We start from the raw sequence: 18,771 nt of genomic DNA, 5'->3' as shown, positions 1-18,771 counted from the left end.
AAGTGAATATTTTCTCTCCATTATACATACAGAATAGATAGGAAAAGAGAGAATACATATCAACATAGACCATCTTATGTTTTCTGCTTTTCCATTGTCAGTTTATAGATATTAAGAAAGTATACACTGTCAGTTTTAAATCATGAAGCTCGTCAGTTTGTAAGACTAAGTTTTAGGATATGAGCACCAGACACAGAATATTTGTTTTTGGCATCAAAGACACATTAATGTCAAATTTCAGAATAACAGTCATTAAATGAGTTTATATATTTGGAGGATCATATATTATTATTGACTTAATTTGTAGACATACTTTATGTAATATCTCACTTGTATCAGTAGAGTTCTGATTTGAGATAACAAAATGACACATGTATGAGAACTCTTCCAAAGTATAGAGATTTTGGTCTTCAGTGAAATGACTTATTTTGAAATAATAAAGTTTGTTATTTTTTTCCTTAATTGAACAGATTAGAATGTTCTAGCTTGAAGACTATACTAATGCCAGTGCTTATCTAGGATAATGTTAGCCAATCTTTTCAGACTTCTTAGGATCCTTTGGTCTCAAAGGGTATTTGCACTGATTTTTTTCTAACTTTTTTTTCTAAATGTAAAGTGAACATGGGTATCAAAGCCATTTTCAGCCGGTATAAAACTAGCATTTTCTAAAGAGATGAATCAATTACTTCATCAGATAGTGTTGCTATTCATCAATCAATCAATGTGGTAAACAGTGGCAAATGGCTGTGTAAACAGGTGAAAACATAGCATTCCATCACACACACTCTTCAAGGAAATCTATCCATGCCTGGCTAGATAAATGTACTTATGTGTGATCTAGTTCTAAGCTTACTTCTAGGAACAAAGCTTCCTAAATTGACCAGGAGATGCTCAGAAGGGGTCTTGGAATCATCAGGCTAATTTTATCTCCGTTACAGACATAGACTTTAAAGTTTGGGAACTTCCCAGAGCTGCAACAATTCTCAGGCCTGTAACAATAATGCATACTAGCACTCTCACTAATGATAAAATATGTGGATTTTCCCAGTACCATTTAGATGGCATATTTCAGACTATATTAAATGTGATATATGTATTTTTTGGGTGTATTTAGTTAATGTCATTAAGTCCCTATAATGGGAAAGAATCTTATAGATGTCTTATTTTAGCTATAAAGTTTTTAAGCAGTAAAATATTTCTCTGAGCCAATGTTGACAAGCACAATTTTAAGCTATTCGTACTATAGGTATTCTCTTTGCTGTAGCAAACTGAAAATATTTTCATAAAGATGTCAGAAATCACAACAAATATTTATTAGTATTGTTTGACTTTTTGAATATTTTATAATTATCTGGAAACATTTTGAATACATATATGTGTTTGTAGAAAAAAAATGAAAGCTTTGCTTCTAATTTAGTCATTACTTTAGCACCTTTGTGAAAAAGAATTCTTATACGTTAACACATATGAATGATTGAGCATGTGTTTGAATAACTGAAATACAAAGCTGTGTTTGGAAATTGATAATAAAGGTAATTTTTAAAATAGAATAGATAAATTATATTTTAAAAATGAGAATTTTATTAGAAAATACCCTAATAAGTAAAATTCATTTATAAATTTGAATGGTATGCAGCTCTTATCAAGCTGCATATGGGACCATGATTTATAATTTTTAAATGTAATTAAATGAAAAGCAGTGGACCATGTACTTTTCATCTTTTATGATAAAATATAGCAGTGCACATTCAACAGTGGAAAAAGTTAAATCACCTCCTGCCCCCACTAAATCCTTCTGCTGATGGTTTTATCTTTAACCTAGTGAATACACTGCAAATGTTATATCTTCCTCAGAAAGATGAGTATTCAACATACTGTGTCTAATATAAAGAGTTGGAAAGAGTATGTCTAAAGTGATATTCTGTTTTGTGTGCCTTTAAGGCCATCCCCAGGGTATTAGCAGATTCCCAGTCCCAGCAATTATGTAAACATATCAACAATTGTTTTCAAATAAATTCTGATTAAAACAAACACACAGAGCCATTTTGAAGAAAGATACATGCAGCCAAATTGGAGGAAATATCCTCAAAAGACAATACAAAGTCTGACGTAGAGCTAAAGGGGAGAGAGCCCCATCTGGTTGGCTGTGACAGTAACATAGGTGTTTACATGCTGAGCAAATGAATACTTGAGACTTCTTTTACCACTACTATTTCCACATTCTCCATTTCTCCTTGTTTACTCTTTTTTGAGACAGTGCACAATTTAGATCTCTTTCTTCTCAAAGCAGCTGCTACTGAAAGTAGAAGACTCTAATCCATCTTTCCAATTCATTGTACCCTGGGGATGAATTTGTGTACCTTCTCTTAAGCAAAAATGTCTCTATCTCCCTGTTTCTTGAGTCATATCTGGGTTTTTATATACACATCTCAAATATCAGATTTGATTGTTTTACCACAACATTATTCAAAGGTCATCTGAAACGTTTTGTTATTATTATTTTTTTTTCCCCCCATAGGACTCTTTCAACGAGCAATAGCTCAAAGTGGAACAGCCCTTTCCAGCTGGGCTGTTAGTTTCCAACCTGCAAAATATGCTCGAATGTTGGCCACAAAAGTTGGTTGCAATGTTTCAGATACAGTAGAGTTAGTGGAATGCCTGCAGAAGAAGCCTTACAAAGAACTTGTTGACCAAGATATTCAACCAGCACGATACCACATAGCCTTTGGACCTGTGATTGATGGTGATGTGATACCAGATGACCCTCAGATACTGATGGAGCAAGGAGAGTTTCTCAACTATGATATAATGTTAGGAGTTAACCAAGGGGAAGGATTAAAATTTGTTGAAAATATAGTAGATAGTGATGATGGTATATCTGCTAGTGATTTTGACTTTGCTGTTTCTAATTTTGTTGATAACTTATATGGATATCCTGAAGGCAAAGATGTTTTGAGAGAAACCATTAAATTCATGTATACTGACTGGGCTGACCGTCATAACCCTGAAACCAGAAGGAAGACGTTATTAGCTTTGTTTACGGACCATCAGTGGGTGGCACCAGCTGTGGCTACAGCAGATCTTCACTCAAATTTTGGTTCACCCACCTATTTCTATGCCTTTTACCATCATTGCCAAACAGATCAGGTTCCAGCTTGGGCTGATGCAGCTCATGGAGATGAGGTTCCCTATGTACTAGGAATACCCATGATTGGACCTACAGAGTTATTTCCTTGCAATTTCTCCAAAAATGATGTGATGCTGAGTGCTGTCGTAATGACATACTGGACAAATTTTGCTAAAACTGGGTAGGTACCTAAGGAATGAAGTTTGCTATACTTTAGTAAAAATATCCTCTTAAGCACTTAAAATATACATGTTTTGTGTCCAAATGATTTAATTTAATAGGTTGATGCCAATGATATTTAAGTTCCTTTATTCAAAATTTATATTTGTGGTGTTTCAGAAATCACTGCTTTATTCTTACTTTGTAAAGCTTATTAAGAAAGTCTTTTATCTTTATTGCATTACTCAATTAAATTTATTTTGTTTCTTTTTTTAATTACACAGGATTTATTATTATTATTCAATAATGACAAGTTTTATTTTATAGAGATTTTCAGTTTACAGTACTGTATGCCTTTTGATCCTCCCAAGTACCTTGTGAGGAGAGCAGGTCAAATACCATAATTCCATTTTATATAAAAAGGGCCTTAGGCTATGAAAGTTTCACATAGATATATTCAAATATCTAATATATAGCAGCATTAGGACTCCAATCCTCACCTGCCAATTCCAAATCCCAACTTTTCCCCACTGCTGTCTCTGCTATCTTGCCTATGAGAAAACTCACTTGTACTTGAATTTTTAAATCTTTGGATGTGTAGCAGTCCATGGGTAGAGAGAACAAGAAAGTGAGATTTACTCAAATTGTGTTATCAAACATTTAACAACCTGCCTGAAATTGGAATTGCTATTTCTAAATTAACCCAAGTTATATTAAAACAGTCTAAAGCCTTGCTGAGTTACCTCTTCAATTAAATGTTAAACTAGTGCTACTATGATTTTTTAAAAATAAAGCAAATTTCTTTCTCATAATTTCTCTTTTCTAGTGACCCAAATCAACCAGTCCCTCAAGACACAAAATTCATCCATACCAAACCCAATCGCTTTGAAGAAGTAGCATGGACCAGATATTCCCAGAAAGACCAACTTTATCTCCATATTGGATTAAAACCAAGAGTTAAAGAACATTACAGAGCCAATAAGGTAAACCTCTGGTTGGAGCTGGTACCTCATCTGCATAATCTCAATGACATTTCTCAGTATACCTCGACAACAACTAAAGTGCCATCAACTGACATCACTTTCAGACCTACAAGAAAAAATTCCGTACCTGTCACATCAGCCTTTCCCACTGCCAAGCAGGATGATCCCAAACAACAGCCAAGTCCATTTTCAGTGGATCAAAGGGACTACTCAACAGAGCTGAGCGTCACTATCGCCGTTGGAGCATCACTGCTGTTTCTGAACATCTTGGCCTTTGCAGCCCTGTACTACAAAAAGGATAAGAGGAGACATGACGTTCACAGGAGATGCAGCCCTCAGCGCACGACTACCAATGATCTGACCCACGCACAAGAAGAGGAGATCATGTCCCTGCAAATGAAGCACACTGATTTGGATCATGAGTGTGAGTCCATCCATCCACACGAGGTGGTTCTCCGGACCGCCTGCCCCCCAGATTACACACTAGCTATGAGGAGGTCACCTGATGATGTTCCCTTAATGACACCCAACACCATCACAATGATTCCCAACACTATACCAGGGATTCAGCCCTTACACACATTCAATACATTTACTGGAGGACAGAACAATACTCTGCCCCATCCCCACCCCCACCCCCATTCACATTCAACAACCAGGGTATAGCCAGATAAGAGAAACAAACTATTTTTTTGATGGATTGCAGTAAAAGATTGCTGAAGATTCCTTGGCTTTCAACCTACAAGACTCTTACTATTTAAATAAGGAGGAATATTATGTGAATATACATATCAAGAACTTTGGGGGTTTTGAAAAAAAAAAGAATTGTACATATATACACAAATCAACTTTAAAAGCGAATTTCAATTGCTTGAAGCAATTGTTCTGAATGATACTTTTTCATTCACATTCAAGAATTAATTTGTTGAAGATTTATGTTACATAATGGAATTAGGCATGTGGAACACCAAACAGGAAAGAACTATGTCTGAAATATAAAATATAAAAATTTTAAAAATAACCATGAATATGCACAAGGGACACACCAATGGAATGTCAGATAATTTTCACCAGTTTTTATTTGGAGCTGTTTTATTGTGTAGACCATATTTACATATTTGGATAAGTACACAAAGCACCAATGCTGTTAATGGCCTTAGCGGAGGCTCATGCTGAAATTTGCCAGTAAAACAAAGAAGTTTAAAGACTGGCAGGTACAACATTATCACATAAGTGCTGTCAGTATAAAGTTGTGGGGATAAAGGAAACTGGATATTTTTAGCACGATGTGCATGATAATTTATATGCTTGGTGGCTGTGCTGCTGATTAAGCCGTAATTAAAATTCTTCTCATCCCATTGAAGTTTTTAATAGAAGCTTCCTCCATCAATTGGCAGAAACTAAAGAAGAATTTAGGGGGCAAAAGTAATTACAATAAAATAATTCACAGTAGTTTGGATAATAGAAGGAATTAGTTACTAAATGTATCTGAAGAAACTATAGGTATAGTGGTGAATACTCGCTGATATGAATCCCAGAAAAAAAAAATTCCTGTGTTTTTAATGTTCTTTTCATTCCCATCTAAATAGTTTCTAGAAATATAACCCTAGTCGGACATACATTACAGAATCTATAATTTGCTGTGGTTTTTGTTATTCTGTATTTTGTTCCTTTGGGTAAGGTGAAGTGTGTCCAAAGAGTAACTTGCAAGTCTTTATGATCTGAGGATGCCCCAAATTACCACTCTGATTACAGTTCTCAGTTCATTGATTTACTCATGTTGCATGACAAAATGTTTACGATAATAATTCAGTATAAAGTTATGTCCCTCCTCACGTCACTTATCTTTCTCACTGAGGTTCCTTCACTGGAATTTACTCACACAGTCTCAATAGAGTGCAACGTAGATAAAGAACCTAGAAGGAGCGTCAACACCTGGAGGATTGTAGTCTTACACGTACGTGTGATTTTAAATGAATATTCTAAGACCACAGAAAACTCTTCATCCCCTTGTTGTTTACCAGTAACAGTATATCACAGACCTTTCCAAATGTTTGTATATGTAATCAGATGTACATTTATATTAAAAAAAAATCGAGATGGACTTAAAGAGCACATCCTGATAAATACTTTCTCTCTTACCTGTACTATATTTCTATTAGACTAAAGTTATGTGATTTTTTTTTACATTTTTTCAGATGACTAGCAATTTTGATAGTTTGTAAGATAATGCAAAGAACTTTCTCTGACAAACTAACTGCAGTAACAGAAACCTTTCTTTTCAGTTACTCTTTTTCAAGAATGAAAGCTTATTATACAAAAAAAAAAATTGTATACTACTTGATGGAAACAACTTTGTACATCTTGGCCATGTCATTGGTCATTGCGTGAAATAAAGATAATAATGACTATTAGTCCAATGCTAAGAGACATGATCTTTGCTCATTAAAGAGCTAAAATGTTTATTGCTGTTTTGTCTTTTTTTAAAAACAAAAAAAGAAGAAGAAAAAAAACGAAACATGACTGTCTCAGAGAGTCATTTCTCTAGACCAGTCGGGTTTTTGAAGACATGTAGTTAACTTCTACAGAAGACACACTGTGTATTTAAAGTCAAGTGTCATCTAAAATGAAACTGATGAAACATTAATTTTATTATGAATTTAAATTTATAAGCCCAGGAACTCATGAAAAGTATTAGCATTGTATTTTTTAATACCTTTTCTTGTGAAAGTGGCGTGGAAATAAAATGTACCAATTGTTTTCAGTTAGAAACACATGGTCCAGTTCTGATCATCAAGAAACAGGTCTACTGGAAATAAATGTACAACATTTATGAAATACAGTATCTAGGTTCCCAATATCAGGGTGATTAAATTCCCATAAAGTAATGGATAGAAAGTTATCATTCTAAGAAAATTTTAAAGTGCTGAGCAAGACTTTAAGCTAACAATAAAGATAAAAATCTTCTATTTTGAGGAATTTATTTACTTATTATTCCCCCTTCCAATTATTAACTATCAGTAAAATGTAGATGTTGCTCCATAGCTTCAAATAAAAATCTGTTGGAAGAAAAAAAAGTCTTCAAAATCCAGAGCGGTCTATGTTCAGTTTTTGCCTGATGTGATTATGCTTTTAGGCTGTGAACTGCCAATGTAAACATAAAGAATTGTTTTGCATCTTAAATATTGTTTAATCAGAAAACTGTCTTTTACTATATTGATTAAACAAAAGATAAAGACAAAAATAGAAATGAAAACAAAATAAGATATAAATGAAATCTTTCATATGCATTACTTCAGTTAGCAAAACCATTCTATTTTAATGATGGCCTTATTTATATCTACTTATCTGTTGCTCTAAACTTATCTGTTACTCGATCTACCTAGCTATCATAACAGACATTTATTTTATACTAATTTAGGGAAATGACCTAGGGAAACAAACTATAGCCCTATTTTGTTTTTATTAATGTAGCAAAAACTTTGTGGAAGATAAAGCAGCTCTAAGTTTTATTACTGTTTGAGGTCATGATGTCATCATTGTGAGCATTAGTTTCTAGTTTTATATTACAGCAGCTACTTTTCTGAATGTAAAATGATGTCCCACAATAAATAGAATATGAAGAGCTGTTTTTAAAGCTGAAAAAAATTTTAAATGCAATAAGTATTTTGAATAATGTTATTAGATTTTACCCAAATGTTTTAAATATATTTATTTAGATGATGATTTTCTTTAGAAAACAAGTCACAAAATTAAAAGAATATTTTTGTCATCACATATTAATTCATACTTCCCTGCCTGTGCTGAAACTGCAAATAGCCAAGGCTGCTTACAATTTATACAAACATTAAGCCAAAATTAACTTTATTTCATTGTCTTCAGTTCAGTTCAGTTCAGTTCAGTTGCTCAGTCATGTCCAACTTTTTGTGACCCCATGGACTACAGCACTCCAGGCTTCCCTGTCCCTCACCAAATCCTGGAACTTGCTCAAACTCATGTCCATCGAGTGGGTGAGGCCATCCAACCATCTCATCCTCTGTTGTCCCCTTCTTCTCCCACTTTCAATCTTTCCCAGCATCAGGGTCTTTTTCAGTGAGTCAGTTCTTCGCATCAGGTAGCCAAAGTATTGGAGTTTCATCTTCCGCATCAGTCCTTCCAATGAGTATTCAGAGCTCATTTCCTTTAGGATGGACTTGTTGGATCTCCTTACTTTCCAAGGGACCCTCAAGAGTCTTCTCCAACACCACAGTTCAAAAACATCAGTTCTTTGGCACTCAGCTTTATTTAGAGTCCAATTCTCACATCCATACATGACTACTGCAAAAATGAAAGCTTTGACTATATGGACCTTTGTTAGCAAAGTGCTGTATCAGCTTTTGAATATGCTGTCTAGGTTGGTCATAGCTTTACTTCCAAGGAGCAAACGTCTTTTAATTTCATGAGTGCAGTAACCATCTGCAGTGATTTTGGAGCCCAAATAATAAAGACTCACTCTTTCCATTGTTTCCCCATCTATTTGCCATGAAGTGATGGGACTGGATGACGTGATCTTAGTTTTCTGAATGTTGAGTTTCAAGCCAACTTTTTCACTCTCCTCTTTCACTTTCATCAAGAAACTCTGTAGTTCTTTGCTTTGTGTCATAAGGGTGGTGTCATCTGCATATCTGAGTTTAGGGATATTTCTCCCAGCAATCTTGATTTCAGCCTGTGCTTTATCCACCCTGGCATATTGCATGATGTACTCTGCATATAGGTTAAATAAGCAGGGTGACAATATACAGCCTTGACGTACTCCTTTCCGTATTTGGAACCAGTCTGTTGTTCCATGTCCACTTCTGTTCTTTCTTGACCTGCATACAGATCTCTTGGGAGGCAGGTAAGGTGGTCTGGCATTCCCATCTCTTTCAGAATTTTCCACAGTTTGTTGTGATCCACACAGTCAAACGCTTTGGCATAGTCAATAAAGCAGAAGTATATGCTTTTCTGGAATTCTCTTGCTTTTTTGGTGATCCAACAGATGTTGGCAATTTTATCTCTGGTTTCTCTGCCTTTTCTAAACCCAGCTTGAACATCTGGAAGTTCATGGTTCATGTACTATTGAAGTCTGGCTTAAAGAATTTTGAGCATTACTTTGCTAGTGTGTGAGATGAGTGCAATTGTGCAGTAGTTTGAACATTCTTTGTCATTGCCCTTCTTTTGGATTAGAATGAAAACTGACCTTTTCCAGTCCTGTGGCCACTGCTGAATTTTCCAAATTTGCTGGCATATTGAGTGCAGAACTTTCATAGCATCATCTTATGCTATAGGATTTGAAATAGCTTAACTGGAATTCCATCACCTCCACTAGCTTTGTTTGTAATCTTGACTTTGCATTCCAGGATGTCTGGCTCTAGGTGAGTGATCACACCATTGTGGTTATCTGGGTCTTGAAGATCTTTTTTGTACAGTTCTTCTGTGTATTCTTGCCACCTCTTCTTAATATCTTCTGCTTCTTTTAGGTCCATACCATTTCTGTCCTGTATTGTGCCTATCTTTTATCTTTGCATGAAATGTTTCCCTTGGTATCTCTAATTTTCTTGAAGAGATCTCTGGTCTTTCCTATTCTATTATTTTCCTCTATTTCTTTGCATTGATCAGTGAGGAAGGCTTTCTTATCTCTCCTTGCTATTCTTTGGAACTCTGCATTCAAATGGGTATATCTTTCCTTTTCTCCTTTTCCTTTCGCTTCTCTTCTTTTCATAGCTATTTGTAATGCCTCCTCAGGCAACCATTTTGCCTTTCTGCATTTCTTTTTCTTGGGGATGGTCTTGATCACTGCCTCTTGTACAATGTCATGAACCTCCATCCATAGTTCTTCAGACACTCTGTCTCTCAGATCTACTTCCTTGAATTATTTGTCTCTTCCACTGTATAATCATAAGGAATATGATTTAGGTATACATGAATGGTCTAGTGGTTTCCCCTACTTTCTTCACTTACTTCTAAATTTGGCAATAAAAAGTTCATGATCTGATTTCATTGTATAGCTATTACACAAATTATTGTCAAATATTTATCAATGGTTTAATGTTGTTTTAGAGAATGGGATTAGCAATATAAAAGTAACAGTTCTCATGGTTTTAAATTTTTGTTGAATATGTTGACTGTGAACAAAATCTACTTGACTACTATAGATTTCTCGTGAGTTCCATTATTAACTGTAGGAAATTGGAAAATCATTTGCTATAGCATGAAAAATACCCAGCTTGAATCTGGAGAGATCATGCTAATAACTCAAAGCAGAAAATTTGAGTAACATATAGATTATTTTATTCTTCATTTCAGATTTGAAAGTTGACCAAATAATGCTTTAATTCTAATTTTTTTGATCTGTACCACATGAAAGCAGCAGTGAAATTTTTAAAAACAATCAACCATACATAATACTAAAGAATATAGCAAGGATGCCAGTAATCTTCTTACAGAAAAGAAATGCCAAAACTCAATTGTTTTTTCTATAACATATTTTCCTCATTTATTTCACCTCTTGACATATTTATAATGACACATGTTAATGTAATGAAAAGATTCAAAGAATGTGGTTTTGTGTTCCAGTTTTAAAGACACTGCTATGTAGAACTTACTGGGATTCTTTTCTTTGGCGAGTTTCACAGAAATACTTTCACAGGGTAAAATGATAAATGGAGTTCTTAGGAAGCTGTCAAATATCATGGCAGTCCTCTGAAGTTTGTTTTCTTCTGTGTTATTGGTTCAAAGTACTGGCCTTCCCCTTCATTTCTAGTAATCAGTTGTTATAGACTATCACTTTTTAATGTGAGTGAAAATTAGATAATTTGGTTATACTTGTGAAAACATGCTCCCAAATAAATTCAATTAATGGGCACTTCCCTGCTGAGATTTTGTTATCATTCATTTAATTATCTTGTCAAGCTTTATTGTTACGACAGTTGCTTTGGTTTTTTAGTCAATAAACTAAGGGAATTTCTCCAACAGCCTTATACCTCTCCTGCACTTGATATAGCAGCATGCACTACAAATTTCCATCAAAAGTCACTAAGAAATTTCCTACTGAGGTGACGTATTTAGTAACCAGCTTGATTATTTTTCATAAGCATTGTGATTTGGTTTTATTCTGACACTTTGCTGTATTTGTACGCAAGCCAGAAACCAGCTCAATTTGAAAAAGGTTGTAGCATCTACAAAGTAGAATAACCATGTGCAGGGCATAAGTGCCTTTCTTCTAGGATTTTATTTATGAATATTATTGTCTTTTTTTAATTTGCAGCTCCTAATAATTCAATTTAAAAGGTATAATTGGATGACCATCTTATAAGTTTTCAGTAAGAAAATTGTATTTTAAAAAGTCTTTTCTTACATTTAGTTTGATTTTTGTATGTTACCAAATGGGTCCAAATGACTTCTGGACAGAGCAAGGTGAGTTTCTGGATAACAACAATTATTTAGCATTTTATTTAATGGTACATGTAGAAATTTAAATCTATAGCAAACTTTTTCTTTCAAATAAATAATTTTAATGTAAAAGAAGTCTGAGTTGTCAGCAACAATTATAAATCAAATAGTTATGTAATTTTTTCTAGTCAATAATTATATATACCATATGGTATATATGGCTTAGGAACTATATGGTTTATAGAATATTTATGATGGCCCTTTCAGACTCATATATTTACAAATGACAAATGACATTGTATTAATATATCTCTCTATATATGTATCGATGTGACAGAATTTAGTTCTCTGAAAAGTCAAACCAAAGTGCTAGCAGTTTTGTGTTGAAATGAATGATAATAATTAGAGCTTTAAAGAAACTTGTACAAATACAGTTACAAAAACTCAGCAGATGAAATTAAAGCAGAGAAACTATTTTTGAATGCCATATCCAGAATTGATATCTGTATTAGATGGTGTGTTTAGAAGGATTTTAGTGTTTTTGATTCATCCCTCTCTGCACTTATCATTAGCATATTAATGGGACATATGTCATGTTTTTTTTTAATAAAAGGCCATTGGGTTGTCATGTTTCAGTTTGTGTTTTGACATCCGTGGCTTTCATTAAAACAAATTCATCATCACAAATAAATATTACCATGTTTTCCAAGTTGTGTTGGCCATTTTTAAACTCAGAAATAATTTTTTTCTTTGCTTGACACACCCCAAAACATTTCCAAAATAAATGTTTCCTTGCAACTTCTTTCTATTGCCCACACATATGCTGATTTGATGGAAACAATGATATTTTATGATCTGTTCACCTCTTGGTAAAGGCAGGGAAAGACTTTGGAGAGTAAAGTTTGGGAACTTGGATACAGTTGTTACACAGCTTGTCAAAAGAGAGAGAGATGAGAAAAAGCAAAAGGGGAGTGAGGAACTGAAGGAGAAAGAAAGGAAGAAAAGCTTCTCAATTTTTAATTTATGACTTCTTGCCTCCAAATAGTTGCTTTTAAAAGCAGAGTTGTATGATACACAGGGATTTGAACAAAACCCATTAAACCATAATTTATTTTCCTTAGAGAATAAGATTAATCATAATTAGAAAGAGGCACCAAGTTTAAAACTTGACCCAAGTCTTGGTTAAATTGTGTCAGTAGATAAAATCACAAAATTTTATTTTGTGTCACAAAAATAAAATCTAGAGAGAGATATTTCTAGCCTTGTACAATCTAATCAGTAATGATCTTGGTAGGGAAAACTAAGTGAAGTGTGGTATCTCTCATCTGAATATTGCCCAAGATGGAAGTACAGTAAACAAATAGGACATCATAGAATTTCCCTATGCATGGTCTAAAGACCAGTATTTTCAGACTGTTAAAAATGGTTGTCATTGCTTTCTTTGCTGGTGTCTGTGGCCACATATGTATCAGTACCAAATAAACAGTTCAAAAACACATTTCCAGAGTATTACTTTCCATGAAAGGATTTTGATGTTTAGTAGGATTTCATGTTGGTATTATTTCATTTTCTCATTATATTTTTATATTTCCTTACAGGTGAAAGAATGTTATTTTTAAGTTCAAAAAAAAAGTCCCAAATATATTCTGTAAATGTGCATATGAAAGCAATATTTTCTAATGGAGTATCATAATTTGAAGACTTTTGTACTGCTCCCATCCTGGAAAGTTGCTTTGTATCTCCCTTTAGACATTTCTATTTCTCTCCCGAAAACACTCAGCTTCCCTCTCAGAGTGAAATTCCTCTACTACAGGAAATCTCCCCCCCCCCCCACCCCCCAACTCCCAGTTCCTGCAGCTTCCATTCAGATGCCTTCTCCCATTTTTATTTATGGCTTCTTCTTCAAAGATGTGGAATTTGTGGGGAAAGTCTTCAATTCAGTTCAGTTCAGTTCAGTTGCTCAGTCGTGTCCGACTCTGCGACCCCATGAATCGCAGCACGCTGGGCCTCCCTATCCATCACCAACTCCCGGAGATCACTCAAACTCACGTCCATCGAGTTGGTGATGCCATCCAGACATCTCATCCTCTGTCATCCCCCTTTCTTCCTGCCCCCAATCCCTCCCAGCATCAGAGTCTTTTCCAATGAATCAACTCTTCACATGAGGTAGCCAAAGTACTGGAGTTCCAGCTTTAGCATCAGTCCTTCCAAAGAACACCCAGGACTGATCTCCTTTAGAATGGACTGGTTGGATCTCCTTTCAGTCCAAGGGACTCTAAAGAGTCTTCTCCAACACCACAGTTCAAAAGCATCAATTCTTCAGTGCTCAGCTTTCTTCACAGTCCAGCTCTCACATCCATACGTGACCACTGGAAAAAACCATAGCTTTGACTAGACGGACCTTTGCTGGCAAAGTAATGTCTCTGCTTTTGAATATGCTATCTAGGTTGGTCAATAAGCAATGCCTCAGGCAGGTTGGAAGCTAGTGACCACCAGTCAAGCAATGAGAGAAATTAGACATCTATTCACTCACCAAATGGTATGCAAGGTGTGCCAGACAATGTGCTGAGTGTTAAACACATGAGCCAACTCTATGATTTACCCAATAACAAATAATAATTACCACACCAGGAATAGGTTTAAACCCTTAAACTACTCAGATTACCTTCTGTGCTACCAACTATACCACATTATTATGCAACATCTTATTTTATCTCTCTGATATGTCTCAAAATAGTAAACATAAAACATTTGTTGAGTTCCCAGAAATATATGAGTTCTGTTGAGCAAGTCCATCAACAGAGGCAAATGTATAACAATTATTTCTAATAATAAAACTGCTGTATCTAAAGTCACCCTTTATTAGGCCAAAATAGATCATGGGATACAAAATATTCAACTTAAAGCTCATCTGATCCAACCACTTAACTGATTTCTTAATACTCTTCTGCAGTCCTAACATGTGGTTGTCAACCCCATCTAATACTATCAGTCTGGAATTCTAAAGCAGCCTACTACATATGGGCCTGTTTAGAATTTCTTCCTTATTATGATCTACTGTTCCTTTTTGTTTTAAGTCTGTTATTATATCTTCCATGAATCATTTTCTTCTCCAAGGAAAATTTTCTATTTTCAATACATCATTCTGAACACTATTTTTTGAATATACTACCAAACTTTTCAGAAAGTTTGATGTCAAGAGTTGAACATAGCAAACCCTTCAAGTACAAGTTGATCTCTATTTCATAGAACACCACTATAAATATCCTCATCGTAGAAACTATTTTTAAGTATAATTTATGATGGTATTACCTTCTTTAGTGGTCATAGTACTCTAGCAATTCAGACTGAGACATTTTCCCTATTAAGACTCTTAAAATCTTACACACATAGAGCCATTAAGAAAATTCTACCTTTATCTTGTCCTTGATAATTTGTTTACCTCATCTTTAGGATACTGAACACCATTAAATGCCACCTGAAAATCTTTCCATCCAAGAGGAATGAAATCCATCAAAATGGTAAACTTGCTTCTTTCTTGACCCAGACCATTAACAAATGCACTGTCCAGACTCAGGATGAGAACAAAGCTTTGGAGTAAGAAGTATAGAAGTAGTATGCATAGTACTGAGAACAGTAGTAGCTACATTTGCTGAGCGCCTATTATATTCTAGGTTTTATATTTACACCCCACAGCAAACTGCCACACACCACCCTCAAAGCAGCCATCAGTTGTTTTCCATGCACTTACTCATTAAATAATTATTTAAAAAATATTAAAGATCTATTACATGTAGGTCATTGAGCTATTTATGACAGAAAAGTGAATAAACTATAGCATGTGTACACCCATTAATAACAACCAAACGATTTAATTCTTCATTTTGTCTACAAATATAGCCAGAGACATTATCAGGTAAATTTCAAGAACTGATTTTCTTTCATTTAAAATATTTGAATGGCATCATAGTCATCTTTAGTAGGAAACTTAGGGTAATTACTCTACAACTTCTATTTAAAGATTTCTGAGTGGCTAGCGCTTTTATGGTAAATGGTATCATAGAAAAAGAATGTGGTTCTGCCACTTTAATACTTTGCCTGATTCTTATACTAAAAATCTGTCATAGTTTAGATGCTGGTTTAGGCCAGACAACTGTAGTCTTCAAATGGGATTGTTTCATACAAAAAAATGACTCATGAACAAGGTAAAACAATCCAAATAGAATAATATATTTTAAAGTAATCATCTCTCTCACTTCAAATCCTAATTCCTCCCCAAGAAACATTGACAGTTACTAATATATATATATATATATATATATATATATATATATATTCCTACAAATATTACATTCATATATGAATAATGTGCAAATGTGTATTGCCTATGTGTGGATGTGGAGGAGAAAATGTATATATTCTTTTTTAAGTTATCTGGAAATGCTCCACAGGAGCATGTAATGTGTCTGCTTTATGAGATAAAGTAAATAAATAAAACTGTTTCAAATTTATCCATGAATCCAAACTAATCAAAATTGCATCAGGGTATGTTTGTTTGTTTCCAAACCTTAGATGGGTAAAGATCAAAAATAACCAAGATTATTTTGAAGCGAAAGAATAAGGAGCAACAAATTCACCTACCATAATTCAAGAGTTGCTATTAAGCTGTTTTAATTAAAATACTGTAGTATCGATTCAGAGGTACAAATGGAGAATAATAGTGAACTCATAAACAGATCAATGAAAAAGGAGGAATTTGGTGTATGCCAGAGCAACATTACAAATCAAGAGAAAAGGAAAACTCTTCAGCTAAAAATGGCTATCTGCATGACAGAAAATTATCTCTATGTCACACTACACTCAAAAAGTTACATAAATTAAAGATATAAATGTGAAAAGCAAGCTTCAAATGTTTCAGACGAACATATAAGAAAATATTGTCATGCCTTGAAATAGGGAAGAATTTATAAAAATAGTATACATCATAAAGGAAAGGATAAGAAATTGGAATTAAAATCTGAATACATCAAATAAGATTTTTTAAACAATTTCAAGCACATCAGTTCAGTTCCGTTCAGTCACTCAGTCGTGTCCGACTCTTTGCGACCCGATGAATCGCAGCACGCCAGGCCTCCCTGTCCATCACCAACTCCCGGAGTTCACCCAGACTCACGTCCATCGAGTCAGTGATGCCATCCAGCCATCTCATCCTCTGTCGTCCCCTTTTCCTCCTGCCCCCAATCCCTCCCAGCATCAAAGTCTTTTCCAATGAGTCAGCTCTTCGCATGAGGTGGCCAAAGTACTGGTACTGAAAGTAAATATTTAGAGCACATAGAAGCAATGAAAGATTAATTAACACATTGACTATAAAGCTCCTGTAAATTAATAGGAAAACAACTCACAAGTAAAAAGGGGCTGATGAAATACTGTGGATTGAAAATGTGTCTATTTCTTCCCTCTCCCTAATCCTCACAAAAACAAGAGATGAAAAATACATACATCTATCAGAACAAGAATAGAAGAAGAGACTAGGATTTTTATAAAGCTTTTGGAAGATAAAAATTAGATAAAGGACATTTAGGAAATAATAAAATAACATAAATCAGCATTAGAAAAGTTAAAAAGTGCTTTAATAGAACTCAAGAAATAATTATAAATAAAAGAAACAATGAAGGTTAAATTAAACACAAGAGCAAAGACTGCTTTAAGAAGCTTTTAAGAATTCTTAAAGGGAAATAGAGGGTAAAAAGGAGAAAAAAAGTCCATAAAGATGAAAAGAAGGAAAAAGGAAAATGATTCAAGTATAAATGGCAAATAAGGAGGTAGACAAATGAGACTCAATATATGTGTATATGGAATCTTCTTAAAAGGAAACCAAAACACAGAACAAAATTAATACAATAAAAGTGTAATTTCAGAAAATGTAGTAGAAAAAGATTTGAAATTACGTTTTGAAAAAATGCTCTGAATACTGGAGAAAACTGATAAAAATGATATTAAGACATATTCTATTTTAGTGAGATTATTGGAAATAAAAGAAACAACTCTTTGGGTATTTATATCCAGGTAATAAGGTCAAATCTTTTATGATGGAGACTCTCATAATGAGGTTATCATCAGACTTTTCCAAAGCACTGTTTTATGCCAGAAGAAAATTGATTATCATATGTAATATGTTCAAGGAAACAGAATGTGAGCCAATGATTTTTATATTCAGACATAAACTAACTTTACTTAAGATACAGCTATGAAGGCCATAGACAAACGATTAACAACATTCAAGAACTCAGGGAATATTTTTTCCATGAACATTTCCTGAGAAATTTACCAGAAAATTATCCCAGAAAAACAGAAAGAAGACATTGATGTAAAGACTGATGTTGAACACTATATGTATATTCACTCATATGACTATGACTAAATGAGGATTATAAAGTAGAGAGTACATTGGACAATAGCTACATGCTTTGACAATGTAAACATAATACAACTATAAAAAATGTGAGGAGAAAGGAAAATCACTTGCAAAATTTTCATTACTTTCAGCAATCATATTAGGTTTGGTAGCAGTGCTATTGCTACACAAATTTTTACCTGTGTAGTGAGGGTTACAGCAAACAAACAATATTGTGATATGCTAATCCAATCATTTCCACTGTTTTGAGAACCAGTAAAGAGATGGGAATACCACACCACATGACCTGCCTCTTGAGAAATCTGTATGCAGGTCAGGAAGCAACAGTTAGAACAGGACATGGAACAACAGACTGGTTCCAAATAGGAAAAGGAGTACGTCAAGGCTGTCTGTTGTCACCCTGCTTATTTAACTTCTATGCAGAGTACAGCATGAGAAACGCTGGGCTGGAATAAGCACAAGCTGGAATGAAGATTGCCGGGAGAAATATCAATAACCTCAGATATGCAGATGACACCACCCTTATGGCAGAAAGTGAAGAGGAACTAAAAAGCCTCTTGATGAAAGTGAGGGAGGAGAGTGAAAAAGTTGGCTTAAAGCTCAACATTCAGAAAATGAAGATCATGGCATCTGGTCCCATCACTTCATGGGAAATAGATGGGGAAACAGTGGAAACA

General features: G+C 34.4%; 1 protein-coding gene across 6 annotated transcripts in view; it reads left to right on the top strand.

Moving 5' to 3' along the window:
• Nucleotides 1-4,935, top strand: part of NLGN1 (neuroligin 1) — a 752,559-nt gene extending 747,624 nt beyond the window's left edge. For all 6 annotated transcript variants that reach the window (XM_068964314.1, XM_068964304.1, XM_068964288.1 and 3 more), the window contains 2 exons: nt 2,519-3,308; nt 4,113-4,935. In XM_068964314.1, the coding sequence (XP_068820415.1) occupies nt 2,519-3,308; nt 4,113-4,935 (1,613 nt within the window). The remainder of the gene's footprint in view (nt 1-2,518; nt 3,309-4,112) is intronic.
• Nucleotides 4,936-18,771: the final 13,836 nt, after the last annotated feature.

The sequence above is a fragment of the Capricornis sumatraensis genome, chromosome 1 (assembly GCF_032405125.1).
Source record: "Capricornis sumatraensis isolate serow.1 chromosome 1, serow.2, whole genome shotgun sequence".
NCBI classification, from domain to species: Eukaryota; Metazoa; Chordata; class Mammalia; order Artiodactyla; family Bovidae; genus Capricornis; species Capricornis sumatraensis.
The sequence above is the reverse complement of the archived record's forward strand: the minus strand, read 5'-3'. Positions and strand labels throughout refer to the sequence as shown.